Consider the following 14,457-nt stretch of genomic DNA (forward strand, 5'->3'; position numbering starts at 1 on the left):
AATGAAAAAATCACATTAGACCACCTATTTTGGGGTTCTTGATATTTTACGATTCTAAGAGCAAAATCCATATCCCCTCTCCCTTCTCAAAGCTCATTCAACAATCCTATGACACCTGGTACTCGCAGTACGGGGCTCCGCAAAAGCCCAAGCTGTAATCTAGGAGAGTCCCCACCAGCAACGCAAGGGCACTGGAGCCAACAACCCGTCCCCTTCACACTGCTTAACACCTGACCTACCGCAGAAAGCCCGCCCTCCCGGCATTTCCGGTTCTCCAGCAGATCTTCTTCCGGAACACTTGCTCACGTTTGACTCCGCCCCTCCTCCACTGTTTAGAGACCATTGGCTCTTTCTTTGAGGAAGCAGAGAATTTCCTGGCGTTGATTGGTTTCCGTCATTGTTGATGGGTTAGTTACAAACAAGGCGTGCCTGGTCTCCCTGGTAACGCTCCGCCGGTAGCCGGGATTGGTTCATTCCCTAATCCCATCTTCCGTCCCAACTGCGAGTGGTTGAGTCCCTTGACGGGGCGCGGCGGTGGTAGGTGTCGCGGACGGGATTCCCGAGCTGACGTGGCTTAAATTTGGAACGGGGCAGCTGGTGCCTCCGGCCGCAGCCTCTTCCAGGTGAGTGAGGGATACTTGCCAACTCTTCCCTTCCTTGAGTCTTTTTAACGGTCACCCCTGCGCAGCGGCTGCCGAAGCGGCCACTCTCGGGTCGCTTCCCTGCCCTTCTTCTTCCTGATTCAGTCCGGGATCCGGCCCTACACACGCCTCCTCTCACCTACCAGGCCTACTTCTAGTTGCTCACAAGCAAACTGGCCCCGTCGAAGGGCTTCGGGATCTCCCTGCGCGGCCTCGAGGCACATATGCGCGGTCAGCCCCCGGCGCAGGACGTTTCTTCTCCGAGGGCGACGGAGGGGCTCTCGGGTCAGTCCGTCTGCTCGGCCTCGTTCGGTGAGCGGCCTCTTCAGGCCGCCCTAGTTACGCAGTCGCTGACGTCGGAGAGAACCTGCCCGGCCCCTGCGTTCAGGCCCTAAACAAACTTCGTGTCGGGAAAGAGAGGCGAGACCCGAAGGAATCAAAGCTCCTGAAGGCGGAGATCACAGAAACAGTGGAGCTACAACACAAAAAGGGTGCATGTCAAACGATCCTGGTAATGAATTGCTGGTGAGATTCGGGGAGAGGAATGATCTTGGCGATGCCATCAGCACTAAAATCCCAGGAATCAGAGGTGGGCAGGCAGTTAGAGGAACGGGAACCCTGAAGAAAGTTCTGGAGGAAAAAGAACTTGATTTGGTGGTGTGCACGATATTTATCTGCTTAACGAGAGTGCTGTGTAGGGGGAAGGGGAGGGTGAGTCCCTTGACAAATGAGGAATATATTTGTCTGACTTATTTAAAGAGTTCCAGTTGGTCTATGGGGAAAGGATAGTTTAAGTGTGGGACAGAGATATTTAAAGTCACTGCATAAATACTTTCACTTTTGGCGATTGTTAGAAGCTTTCCGAGCTTTTTGGCAGTGGAATACTCTGTACAGAGAGTCTAGGAGGCCTTTCCAGAAACATAATTAAATTTGTATGGTCAGAATAACTATGACTAGTCAAACCCAGTAAATGTTAGGTTGGAAATGACAGGATTTGGTCATGGAATAGATATAGGAAAAGTTGAAGAGAACTGAAAAGTTGCAAATATTATGCACTGATCGTTTCTCAGCTTTTAGTTTTCATCCCTTGACCGTGGAGTGAACATCTAATGCTTTCCTCCTCACTGCATTACATTTGTTTAACCATATCCAGTAGTTCACAAACATTTTTACACACCCTATCAATAAAACATTTTTAAGCAAGTATATTCCAAATATATTATATTTAATTATGAATAGCAGTGTGCACAGCACAGTAAACATAAAGAAAAACACATTTCAAATGATGGAAAGTAAATTCTTGCCCACTCTCTAGGACCAATTTGGGAACCACATAAGTTTGTTTACATATCTAAGGACCTTCAGGCTGGATGGGAGAACCCTTTTTTTTTGGACCTCCATTCTTCTGGGATAGAACCTCCTAAAAACCATAAAAACCATCTTTTTTTTTTTTTTTAAAGATTTTATTTATTTGCCAGTCAGAGATCACAAGTAGGCAGAGAGGCAGGCAGAGAGAGAGAGGAGGAAGCAAGCTCCCCGCTGAGCAGAGAGCCCGATGCAGAGCTGGATTCCAGGACCCTGAGATCATGACCTGAGCCGAAGGCAGAGGCTTTAACCCACTGAGCCACCCAGGTGTCCCCATAAAAACCATCTTTAGGTGATCATTTTTTTCCCTTCTGTTTGCATTAATGGATTAATTAAAGGGATATTGATTTTACTAATTTATAAAAATAATAAATCATTCATAAACTTCTTTTGGTTAAAAAAAGTATAAGGAATAAATCATTTGGAACTTATCACTGATCATTACACACCAGTCTTTTGTTAGGAACCACTACATAAAAAAGAGGCTATGCTCAATAACACTATATTTTTAATTAAGCCATGTAAAAATCAGCAATATGTATTTTTGGTAAAATGAAATTCAATAAAAAAATATAATAACAAAAATCTCTTTCTTCTCTAGCTACTGACCTTTTTTCCTGTTCTCTTTGCTGAAGTAAAGCGCTATAGATAATTTCTTGTTTCTTCTTAAGAAACTTTCTGATCATACTCAAGCACATATATCTTCCTCCTTTTTCTCTCCCACAAGTGGGATCATGATACACATACTGTTCTTCACCTTTCTTTTGCCACTTAATACTATATTTTCCTCTATCTATAAGTATTAAACTACCACATTCTTTTTTTAATATCATCCCTTTTATTTACTTTTTAAAAAGATTTTATTTATTTATGTGTCAGGGAGAAAGAGAGAGAGAGAGAAAGAGAGCACAAGAGCACGTGCACAAGCTGGGGGAGTAGCAGGCAGAGGGAGAACCAGGCAGGGGAATGCGGGGCTCGATCCTGGGATCGTGACTTGAGCCGAAGGCAGGCACTTAACCAACTGAGCCACTCAGACATCCCTAACCTACCTCATTCTTTTAAAAGGCTATGCAGCATTCCCTGTAGAAATATCAAAATATATTTAGTGTGTCCCCTATTGATGGACATCAGGTTGTATTCAGCATTAGACATCACAAACATGTACATATATCCTTGTGCCCTTGTGTGAATGTATCTATGGTATAAACGTGGGATTCTTTGGGCCATACCACTCTGAATCATTTTATTTTAGTTTATGTACTGCTCAAAAAAGAGTACTTGTAGAAGTATAAGTATTTGTAAGTATATGAGTGCTCTCATGGCCCCAGCTCTATTTAGGTAATCATTATTTGCTGGGCTGGCCCCAGTGAATAATGTTGGGTGATGAGGTTACTGAGAAAATAGATATCTTTTGTTTATCTCTTCCGACCTAGAAGCTTCATGGAGCTTTGTGACTAGTCAAATTAATCTCCTTTATGTTATAGTTTACTCAGCTTAAAACAGGAGATATTGATAGTACATCCTTGTTGGGTTTGTTTTAATAATAAAAAAAAGTAATGAGATAGATTAAGTTTTTATATGTAAAGCTATTGAAACAGTACTTAGTGCATAGTGCTGTGTATATAAATTATTAACCACCATTTGCTTTTAAATTTATTTATGAATAAATATTATCTTTTCATTTTGTAATTGTAAAATTATGTCATAATATTGTATATACTTTTCCCCTGCTATCTAGCATCATATCATATCCTCTTAGATCCTCAAACTGATTGAGAATCATGTTGAGAATTAAGGAAAACTACTGAGGCTTAACCAAGTACGCATTAAATAAATTAGAGGAGTGGCTTGGAGATCTCACCATTTTCTGTGTTGTTTCTTTGGGAAAACGTGATTTAAATTCCAAAGCAAATATATGAGCTCCCAGGCATGCAGTGTCTTCAGTTACTGCCTTTATTTTCTAAAGCCTTTGTCCTAAGTTCTCTGTGCTTAGAGGCATGCCTTATATTTCTTTTCATATTTTTGTGGCTCCTGGCATTATGCTCCATGCTAAGTGGGTATTTTGAGAATAATTATATATAGCAAGAAGTGAAGACTGTGAGAAAATAATACTTATGAAATTGCAGGTGCCACCTCAACATACAAGTGCTGAGATCCTGTGGCAGCATTTGTGGAAGGTGTGGCCAGCAATGACTTTGGAAGATTGTTTTATTTGCCTAAGTGTTTTATTGGAGGTTGGCCATCGCCTGAAGCCCTTTATTATTCCTTTTCCCAAGTTGGTACTCACGGTTCTGGTGCTTTATAAAACAGTAGCAAGAGCATTTTTTGTCCAACAGTCACATATATTCCTTACATAAATTCCTTACTGTGAACATGAGTGTTTTTCCCTTTCCTAATTTTTACATATGCTTTTGTTCATATCTGCCCTATAGTGAGCCTAAACAGAGGGAGAGATCCATCCTCCTACATTTCGCTTAAGCATGACTAATTAGTGTCTCTTGCCCTCAAGTTCTCTACCTTTGAACAACCTAAAGCACTTAACTGTGCTTGAGATGCCTTTCCCAATTACATTTCCATATTATTCCTTTTATGTCAACAGCTATACAAATAACTCTTGAATCATGGAGTCGTAATACTGTTCATTAGAGTGCTTCTTGTCAGTCTTCTTCATTTGAAGATAAGGAAACTGTAAAATAACTTACCCAGCAGAGTATAGCCTCTTTCTTTTGGAGCCAGAACTGAAAACTCAGTTCCTGGCTCCTGATTTGGTGCTTTTTCCACTATACTACCTACCTTCTCATGGACCTCTTGGATTATTGAATCAATCTATGAGAAACTCCTTTTACTTTAACCTGAAATGGTACATCTTAATAGTGATCTTACCTCAGATATACATGGTTTTAAACTGTTATGTGAGAAAAGTAACCCAGTTTTGATTCGAAGAGCTTTTTATCTTACTCAGTAATGCTTATTTAGCAGACAGATTTTGAAATGTATTAATTTCTCTGTCAGTTTTCCTTATCTTAAAATGGCAATGATGATAATACTGATCTTGTATATTTTGTGAGTATTATAGAGAAATGTATGTAAAGTGGTACATATTGCTTGGTAATTGTTACCATTACTATTATTGTTGTCCTATGTCCATGTGCAGTAATTTTTGATAGGATGCTGGTGAAGACACACTCTCCTAGGGAGGATGAATGAGAATCTCACACATGGTAGTGGTGGATACCAGTGGTGCGGGGGAGAGGAAGATGGAGTTTTAGTTTGAGAAAACATTCAGGATTTTAATTGTGTTTGGAAAATGAAAAAAAAAAAAAACTTTCCCAATTGAAATTACATAACCATAACAATGTTCCGGGCTAATGGGGAGATATGAAAGTTTTTTTTTTTTTTTAAAGATCTTATTTATTTATTTGACAGAGATCACAAGTAGGCAGAGAGGCAGGCAGAGAGAGAGGAGGAAGCAGGCTCCCCGCTGAGCAGAGAGCCCGATGCGGGACTCGATCCCAGGACCCTGAGATCATGGCCTGAGCCGAAGGCAGCAGCCCAACCCACTGAGCCACCCAGGCGCCCCAAGATATGAAAGTTTTTATTTAGGTCATACCACCTTGGATGTGTACATATGTGCATATGTTTCACATTTCTCTAAAGGGCCTATGGTTTTAAAATGGTTGCAGACATTGTCACAATGTCTGAAATCTCAGTAATTTTCTATTTAGCTCTAAACGTAGTAGCAGTAGCAGTAAGATCCAGACTTCTTAGAGCAGAAAGTGTGGGTGCAAATAGCATGGCTATGATAGAGGAGAGATGGAGGTTGGTTGGAGAATTTGAAGTGAAAATTATGGAAAATGTCCAGTGATTAAGGTATTTATAGGTCATGGTTTGTGACCAGTCCAGGGGTTAAGTCCAGTAACTCGCTTATGGACAGCTCTAGCTATTAATTGATTTTTTTTAAGAGACCTTTTTATTGTAAAACAAAACTCAAGTACAAAAAAACACACTAAAAAGTATATAGTTTGATGAATTATTAGGAAGTAGGCATTCTTGTCATAACTCTGAGCTCAAGAAATCTAACTTTGTTAGTCATCCAAGAAACTCCTCCATGTTCTCCTTCTTTTCATAGAAATCATTTCCTTGAGGTTTCTCTCTAGTTTATCATCAAATGTGAATCTTGTCCCCCCCACCTTTTAACTTGTTATGTATTAAGTCTTTTCCCTATAATTTCTGTTGAAGAACTTGGATTTTTTTAACCTATGGAGTTTCCCACACTTCGAGAATTTCACTTTCATGGGGCAATTCAGCATATTCCTATGTCCTTTGCATTTCTTGCAAATTAGCATCTGGATCCAGAGGCTTCTCCAGACTGAGGTTTGATCTCCATCAAAACTATGGGTTGTGGTATATAGTCTTTTATCAGAAGTTCAAGATATTTTTTTGTTGTTATTATCTTTGTTGATGCTCAATGTCTACATCCATCGATTCAAAAGGAGATGCAAAATAATAGACTAAATATTCCAGTTCTACCATTTTGTTTCCATTTATTAGCTGGAATAATTTTATATGGAGATGGATCATCTTATTTATATTTGGTTCCTGAATTGTAAAGTTCAAATAGAAAAGACCAGATAAATCCTTGACTTGAATAGTTTTCAAGATACTTAGTTTAGATGGTGACTACTTTAATATTATGAACTTGTCAAATTAAATATTTTTCATGGGTTTAAATATATTGCAATTCCTACTCTTCTTAGAAACTCACTTATTCTTTTGGCCTGTGAGAACCAACCCAGTTTGGCGTCCAGGTATCTTGACATGACTCCAGTTAATTTTTTTAAAAAAATTAAAAAAAAACTTTTTATTTTTTTAATTAACATTTAATGTATTATTAGCCCCAAGGATACAGGTATATGAATTGCCAGGTTTACATACTTCACAGCACTCACCATAGCACATACCTTCCCCAGTGTAAATAGCCCCACCACCCTCTCCCTACCTGCACTCCCCAACCCCCAGTTTGTGTTGTGAGATTAAGAGTCTCTTATGGTTTGTCTCTCTCCAGATCCCATCTGACTCTAGTTAATTTTTGATAGCTTCCTTGCTATTTTGTATCACAAGATGTTTCAGGCTCATCTTGTACATTTCCTACTGCAGAACTGGTAGCTCTTTCTCTAAGAAGCTCTGCTATTTAAGAAAAAAGAAAATTTAACGGGAAATAGCATTGCAAGATGCCAATCTGGCACTAGAGATGTTCATTGCTTCTCAGTTTGTCCTTATTTTTAAGGCTTTTCGGTGGACAGAGCTAAGGAAAATAGAAGTACCAAAGTAAAAATACCTTGTAAGTTCATACTGATACTTTGAATCCAAATTCAAGATCAGCTTTTATCTTGATGTTCTTAATTTCTTCTGTTTTATACCTGTATTTCCTTTTTTTTTTTTTTTTTTTGGATTTTATTTATTTATTTGACAGAGAGACAGTGAGAGAGAGAGCACAAGCAGGGGGAGTGGGAGAGGGAGAAGCAGGCTTCCTACCGAGCAAGGAACCTGATGCGGGGCTAGATCCCAGGACCCTGTCATCATGACCTGAGCCAAAGGCAGACGCTTAACGACTGAGCCACCCAGGTGATCCAACCTGTATTTCCTTTTTTCATACTGAAAATCTGATAGAATTACTATGCCTGTTAGTTGCTCATTTACTTCAGTTCCACATGACACATACATAGTTGCCAAGGAGTAACTGTACTGATATACCACCACTAATTTTGGTTATTGCAAACAGTTCTAAGAGGTTTTTTTTTTTTCTTTTTGGATATGTTATTCACATTCCTCCCAGTTTTTCTTTACAGTAGCCATATGTATTGTCAGAGCATATAATCATTAAATATTATGTTCTCTCCATCTCAGTCTTAGTTTTACAATTAACTATGTATTTAGTGCTTACCACCAGTCTTTATGATGATGATTCTTTTTTTTCTTTTAAGTCATTTATTTGGAAGAGAGAGAAAGAGAGCATGAGAGCGAGAGAGCATGAACAGAACGAGAGGGTGAGGGAGAAGCAGACTTTCCACTGAGAAGGGAGCCAGGTGCAGGGCTGTATCCCAGGAACCTGGAATCATGACCTGACCCAAAAACTGATGCTTAACTGACTGAGCCACCCAGGGACCGCATAATGATGTTTTTTTTTTAGTCATTTTGGTTGTCTCAAGCCTTCTCTTTAATAGATGCCTTAGGAAAGGCTCATGGGAAATTTTATCATGAATTTTCTTGCTTGCTTTTAACATTCTCTCTGTGTTTTTTATATCTGAAGGTCATTTTTGCTGAAAATAAAATCCTTGGCTCACATTTTCTTTCCTTGAATATCTCAAATCTGTAACTCCAGTTTTTTTCTGGAAAACACATTGCTGTTAAAAAGTCTGAGGGTGGTCTTCTTTTCTTTTTAAAAAATTTTACACATGATCTTTTGGCCTGAATCACAAAGGATTATTTTTAAGTCCATTAATTTTACTGGAATGTCTTGTTGATCATTCTGGGTTGTTACTCTCTGCTACATGGTGGACTTTTTCAATATGTAGCTTCAGACTTTAGGAATTTAAAATTTCAGGTAAGCATTTTTTAGGGCTTTTTTTTTTTTTTTGGTGTGTGTTTTTCTGTAACTCTGTTTTTCTTCTTCAGGGAATTTGACTCATCCATCTTTACCACTTTCTCCTGATTCCTTTTTTATGGTCTAACTTTAAAAATATTTTAAAAAATAAGTTATTAGGAATAATTTTAGGTTTATTATAGAAAATATGCAAAGATAGTTTAGAGTTCAGTATGCTTCTGACCCAGTATTCCCTAATGTTAACATGTTACATTAGCAAAGTGCATTTGTCAAAACTGAGAAACCAGGATTGATTCATAGCTAAACTCCATATTTTCTCCATTAACTATTCCAGGATCAAATTCTAGGGCATCACATTGTGTGTAGTACATTTCTTTTTCTTTCTCTTTCCTTTTAAAAATTGAGATAATCATAGAGTCATATGCAGTAAATAAAACAGAGATCCCTTGTACAGTTTCTTTTGTTTCCCTTAATGGTTAAAGTTTTAGAAAACTGTTGAATAATATCACAATGAGGATACCAACATTAGTACATACCTTGTTTTATTTGTATATTTGTCTCTGCATGTTTGTGTGTGTGTAAGTTTTGTACAGTTGTATTGCTTGTGTAGGTTCATGTATCCACCACCACAGTTAAGATACTGATCTGTTCCAACACCACAAAGACCCCTTGTGTTGCTTTTTTATAACTTTAGCTGCCGCCTTCTACCCTCCTACCCCCAATCCCTCCCTAAGTACTGGCAACCACTAATCTGTCTTCCATTTCTAAAATTCTGTGATTCCAAAAATATTATATAGGAATAGGACTATATAATACGTAACTTTTGGGAAATTGGCTCTCTTTTTAAAATTCAGCATAATTGGAGACATATCTAAATTAGTGGATGTATCAGTAGTTTGTTCCTTTTTATTGCTGTGTAGTATTCTTTGCTGTGTATCTTTAATCATTTTCTTGTTGAAGGACTTCTTTGCTGATTACAATTTTGGGTTTTTAAAACCGAAGCTGTTATGGGCACTAATGTATAGGTCATTGTGTGAATTCTCTGAGATAAAATTGCTGGGTCATAGGGTAGTTGCATATTTAGCTTATAGGTAATTTCTTTTTGATTTGTAAAATTATTCTTTATTTTTTAGCTTTTTTTTTTTTTTTACAGATTTTTAATTTATTTATTTGACAGAGAGAGATCACAAGTAGGCAGAGAGGCTGGCAGAGAGAGAGAGGGAAGCAGGCTCCCCGCCGAGCAGAAAGCTCGATATAGGACTTGATCCCAGAACCCCGAGATCATGATCTGAGCTGAAGGCAGAGGCTTAACCCACCGAGCCACCCAGGTGCCCCTGTAAAATTATTCTTTAACTTTCTATTTTTCTTTTAATTTTTTAAAAAAATTTATTTGACAGAGAGACCCAGTGAGAGAGGGAACACAAGCAGGGAGAGTGGGAGAGGGAGAAGCAGGCTTCTTGCTGAGCAGGGAGCCCAATGTGGGACTTGATCCCAGGACTCTGGGATCATGACCTGAGCCAAAGGCAGATGCTTAATGACTGAGCCACCAAGGTGCCCCACTTTCTATTTTTCTTAAGTCATGATTTATTACGATTATTCATTTTACTTAAAAAATTTTTTTTAGTTTCATATTCATTGCCAAAATTATTTTTTAAACTTTCCGTTACTTCTTGAGTTTCCTCTTCATTTCTGGGTTTTTCTGTTTTATTTCAAACCAAGGAAAACATGCATGTGTTCAGCAAAGTTTGCAAGTAAATTTGATACATATCTATCATATACCTACTGTTTATGCTCTGCTGCGCTGTTAGATGTTGTATAAAATTTACAGTTAGCTATTAATTTTTGTTAAGAATGTTTTAATATTGGAAGTAGATATTGTCATTGTTATTTTTGAGCTTTATTCAGGTATAATTGACAATGTATATATTTAAGATGTACAATGTAATGTTTCTCTCTACATGTACATTGTTAAATTATTACCTCAATCAAGCTAATTAAAAAATGGAAAATACCTATCACCTCACAAAATTGCCCTTTTGTGTGTGGTGAGAACATTTAAGATGTACTGTCTCAGCAAATTTCAGGTATTCAATGCAGTGTTATTAACTGTAGTCACTGTGCTATACAGCAGATCCCCAGAATTTGTTCTTTCTGTGTAAGTGAAAGTTTGTATACTTTGACAAACATCTTTTTATTTCCCTCACCCACTTTTCCCTGGCAACCACCATTTTACTGTCTGCTTCTACAAATTTGACTTTTTTAGATTCCAGCATAAGTGAGATCGTGCAGTATTTGTCTTTCTGAGTTGGCATTTATTTCACTTAGCATAATGTCCTCCAGGTTCATCCATGTTCTCATAAATGACAGGATTTCATTGTTATTTTTAGGGCTGAGTGATATTCCATTGTGTATATGCAACATATTTTCTTCATCTGTTCATCTGTCAATGGACACTTAGGTGATTCTATATTTTAGCTATTGTAAGTAATGCTGCAATGAACATGAAATTGCAGATATCTCTTTAAGATACTGCTTTCTTTTCCTTTGGATATATATCCAGAAGTGGGATTGCTGGATCATATGGTACTTCTATGTTTAATTTTTTGAGGAACCTCCAGACTGTTTTCTATAATAGCTGTATCAACTTATATTCCCGCCAATGGTGTACAAGGGTTCTTTTTTTTCTCCACATCCTGGCCAATGCTTGTTATCTGTTGTCTTTTTGATAATAGCCATTCTAACAGGTATGATGTGATATTGTAGTTTTGATTTGTATTTCCCTGATGATTTTTGGTGTTGAGCATTTTTTCATGTATATTTTGGCCGTTTATATGTCTTCTTTGGAGAAATGTCAGTCCAGTTCCTTTGCCCATTTTAAAATAAGGTTGTTTTCTTGCTATTGAGTTGAGTTTTTTGTGTATTTTGGATATTAATCCTTTATCAGATGTTTGCAAATATTTTCTTCCATTCTGTAGGTTGCCTCTTTATTGTCTTGTTTCCTTTGCTGTGCGGCTTTTTAGTTTGATACAATCTCATTTGTCTTTTTTTGCTTTTGTTTGTACTTTTCAGGTTGTATCCAAGAAATTCTGTCAAGAAGCTTTCCCCCATGCTTTCTTCTACTAGTTTTATAATTTCAGGTTTTGCGTTTAAGTCTTTAATACAGTTTGAGTTGATTTTTTTATGTGGTGTGAGATAAGGGTCCAGTTTTGTTGTTCTGCACGTGGATACCAGTTTTGTCAGCACTGTTTATTAAAGGGACTGTCCTTTCCCCATTGTGTGTTCTTGGCACCTTTTTTGATGATCAATTGGCTATAAATATATGGATTTATTTCTGGGGCTTTATACTGTTCCATTAGTCTGTATGACTGTTTTATGCAAATATCTTAATGTTTTGATTACCATAGCTTTATGGTATATATTTTTCCCCAATTTATTAAATTCAAATTTTAGGTAGTTAACATACAGGATAATATTGGATTCTGGAGCAGAGTTCAGTGATTAATCACTTACATACAACACCCAGGGCTCATCATAACAAGTGCCCTTCTTAATACTCATCACCCATCTAGTTTTGGTATATTTTGAAACCAAAAGCATGTTGCCTCCAGCTTTGCTTTTGCTCGAGATTGCTTTGTCCGTTCTGGGTTTTTTGTGGTTCCGTATAATTTAGACTTTTAAAAAAATTTTTGTGAAAAAAAAAAAAGGCATTGGAATTTTGATAGGGATTGCATTGAATCTGTAGATTGCTTTGAGTGTGGTATGGATTTTTAATAATGTTCTTTAGGTCTGTGACTATGAATATCTTTCCATTTTTATGTTTTTTCTGAATTCCTTTCTTCAATGTGTTATAATTTTCAGTGTATAGATCTTTTACTTCCTTAGTTAAATGTATTCCTAAGTACTTTATTTTTTTTTAAACTGCGAAGATAAGTGGGATTATTTTAATTTGGGAGGGATAGCTTGTTGTTGGTATAAAGGAACATAATAATTTTATTATATATTGATTTTGCATTCTGAAACTTTATTGAATTCATTTATTGTAATAATTTTTAAAAAAGATATATATTGAAGAGAGAGAGAGAGAAAAGGGATAAGCAAGGGGAAGGGCAGATGGAGAGAAACTCAAGCAAACTCCATGTTGAGTGCTGAGCCTGACACAGGGCTTGATCCCACACTCCTGAGATTATGGCCTGCGCCAAAATCAAGAGTTGGACGCCCAAAGAACTGAGCCACCCAGGCACCTCTAGTCGTTATAATTTTTTGGTGGAGTCTTTAGGGTTTCCTGCATGTAAAATCATGTTATCTGCAAACAGAGACAATTTTAGTTATTTCTGATTTGTATGCCTTTTATTTTTTTCCTTGCCTAATTGATCTGGCGAGGACTTCTTCTTCTTTTTTTTTTTTTTAATTAATTACTTTTTTCAGTGTAACAATATTCATTGTTTTTTGCACCACACCCAGTGCTCCATGCAATCCGTGCCCTCTCTAATACCCACCACCTGGTTCCCTCAACCTTCCACCCCCCGCCCCTTCAAAACCCTCAGATTGTTTTTCAGAGTCCATAGTTTCTCATGGTTCATGAGAGAACCTTCCAATTTCCCTCAACTCCCTTCTCCTCTCCATCTCCCCTTGTCCTCCATGCTATTTGTTATGCTCCACAAATAAGTGAAACCATATGATCATTGACTCTCTCTGCTTGACTTATTTCACTCAGCATAATCTCTTCCAGTCCCTTCCTTGCTGCTACAAAAGTTGGGTATTCATCCTTTCTGATGGAGGCATAATACTCCATAGTGTATATGGACCACATCTTCCTTATCCATTCGTCCGTTGAAGGGCATCTTGGTTATTAACACAGTTTGGCGACCGTGGCCATTGCTGCTATAAACATTGGGGTACAGATGGCCCTTCTTTTCATTACATCTGTATCTTTGGGGTAAATACCCAGTAGTGCAATTGCACTGCAGCCAGACTGAGGCTTCTCTCTGAGAGGGTGTAAATTTTTTAAATGCTTTTTCTGCATCCATTGAGATGATCATGTGATATTTATCCTTCATTCTGTTAATGTAGTGCATCACGTTTGTTGATTTGTGGATGTTGAACCATCCTTGCATCTTAGGAATACTTCTGCTTGACATGATGTATCATCCTTTTAATTTGATGTTAAATTGGGTATGCTAGTATTTTGTTGAGGGTTTTTGCATTTATTTAATCAGGGATACTGGCCTATAATTTCCTTGCAGTGTCCTTCTCTGGATTCAGTATTCAGGTGATGCTGTCCTCATAAAATGAATTTGAAAGTATTTCCTCTTCAGTTTTTTTAGAATAGTTTCTATTTTGTGGTTCCTTTGTTCCTTTCTTCTCTTGCTGTTGTCTTGATTTTTTCAACATCTGATGTATGGCTTTTCGTGTCTTACATCATTTTTAATGCCTTTTAGTCCTTTTGGTTGATTTAGTAGGTTGTAGTTCTGAGTTATTTTGAGCATGGCTCTTTGAGATGCTTCCATTTTCTGTATGGATATTATTTTGCTCTTTTTCTTATAATAACTTTGTATGGAAATTGCGTTACTTTTCAGGTGCTCATTTTTATGTTAATTTAATGTTGCTGAATTTTTAGAAGGAAATTTATTTTGGATAGCTTTCCTTACTTTGCAGAGCTCCCTTTTACATTGTTTTCCAATGTTGGTTCAAAATGCGGCCATTGGATTTCTGAGATTTCCAGGCTCTTTTTCCACTATCCCAACTCTTTTTATCTGGGTCTTCCTTTGTTCTCTGTTGACTCTGTCTTTTTTTTCTTTTTTCTTTTTTATAAACATATATTTTTATCCCCAGGGGTACAGGTCTGTG

The 14,457-nt window shown here is 37.5% G+C and overlaps 1 protein-coding gene across 7 annotated transcripts in view; it reads left to right on the plus strand.

Annotated features, from left to right (window-relative positions):
- The first annotated feature begins 280 nt into the window (after window positions 1–280).
- The window catches only part of GOLGB1 (golgin B1), a 108,793-nt gene continuing 94,616 nt past the window's right edge, over window positions 281–14,457 (plus strand). For 2 of the 7 annotated variants that reach the window (XR_014311300.1, XM_082729145.1), the window contains exon 1: window positions 797–1,152. Coding sequence is in view for 2 of the 7 variants with exons in the window: in XM_082729145.1 (XP_082585271.1) it covers window positions 1,137–1,152 (16 nt within the window). In the remaining 5 variants the exon portion in view is untranslated. Of the gene's footprint in view, window positions 624–796; window positions 1,153–14,457 lie in introns of those variants that run through there. The other 5 variants (XM_082729146.1, XM_082729148.1, XM_082729149.1 and 2 more) reach the window with 5 other exon arrangements.

This window comes from Mustela nivalis (assembly GCF_964662115.1).
Source record: "Mustela nivalis genome assembly, chromosome: 1".
In the NCBI taxonomy this organism is placed as follows: Eukaryota; Metazoa; Chordata; class Mammalia; order Carnivora; family Mustelidae; genus Mustela; species Mustela nivalis.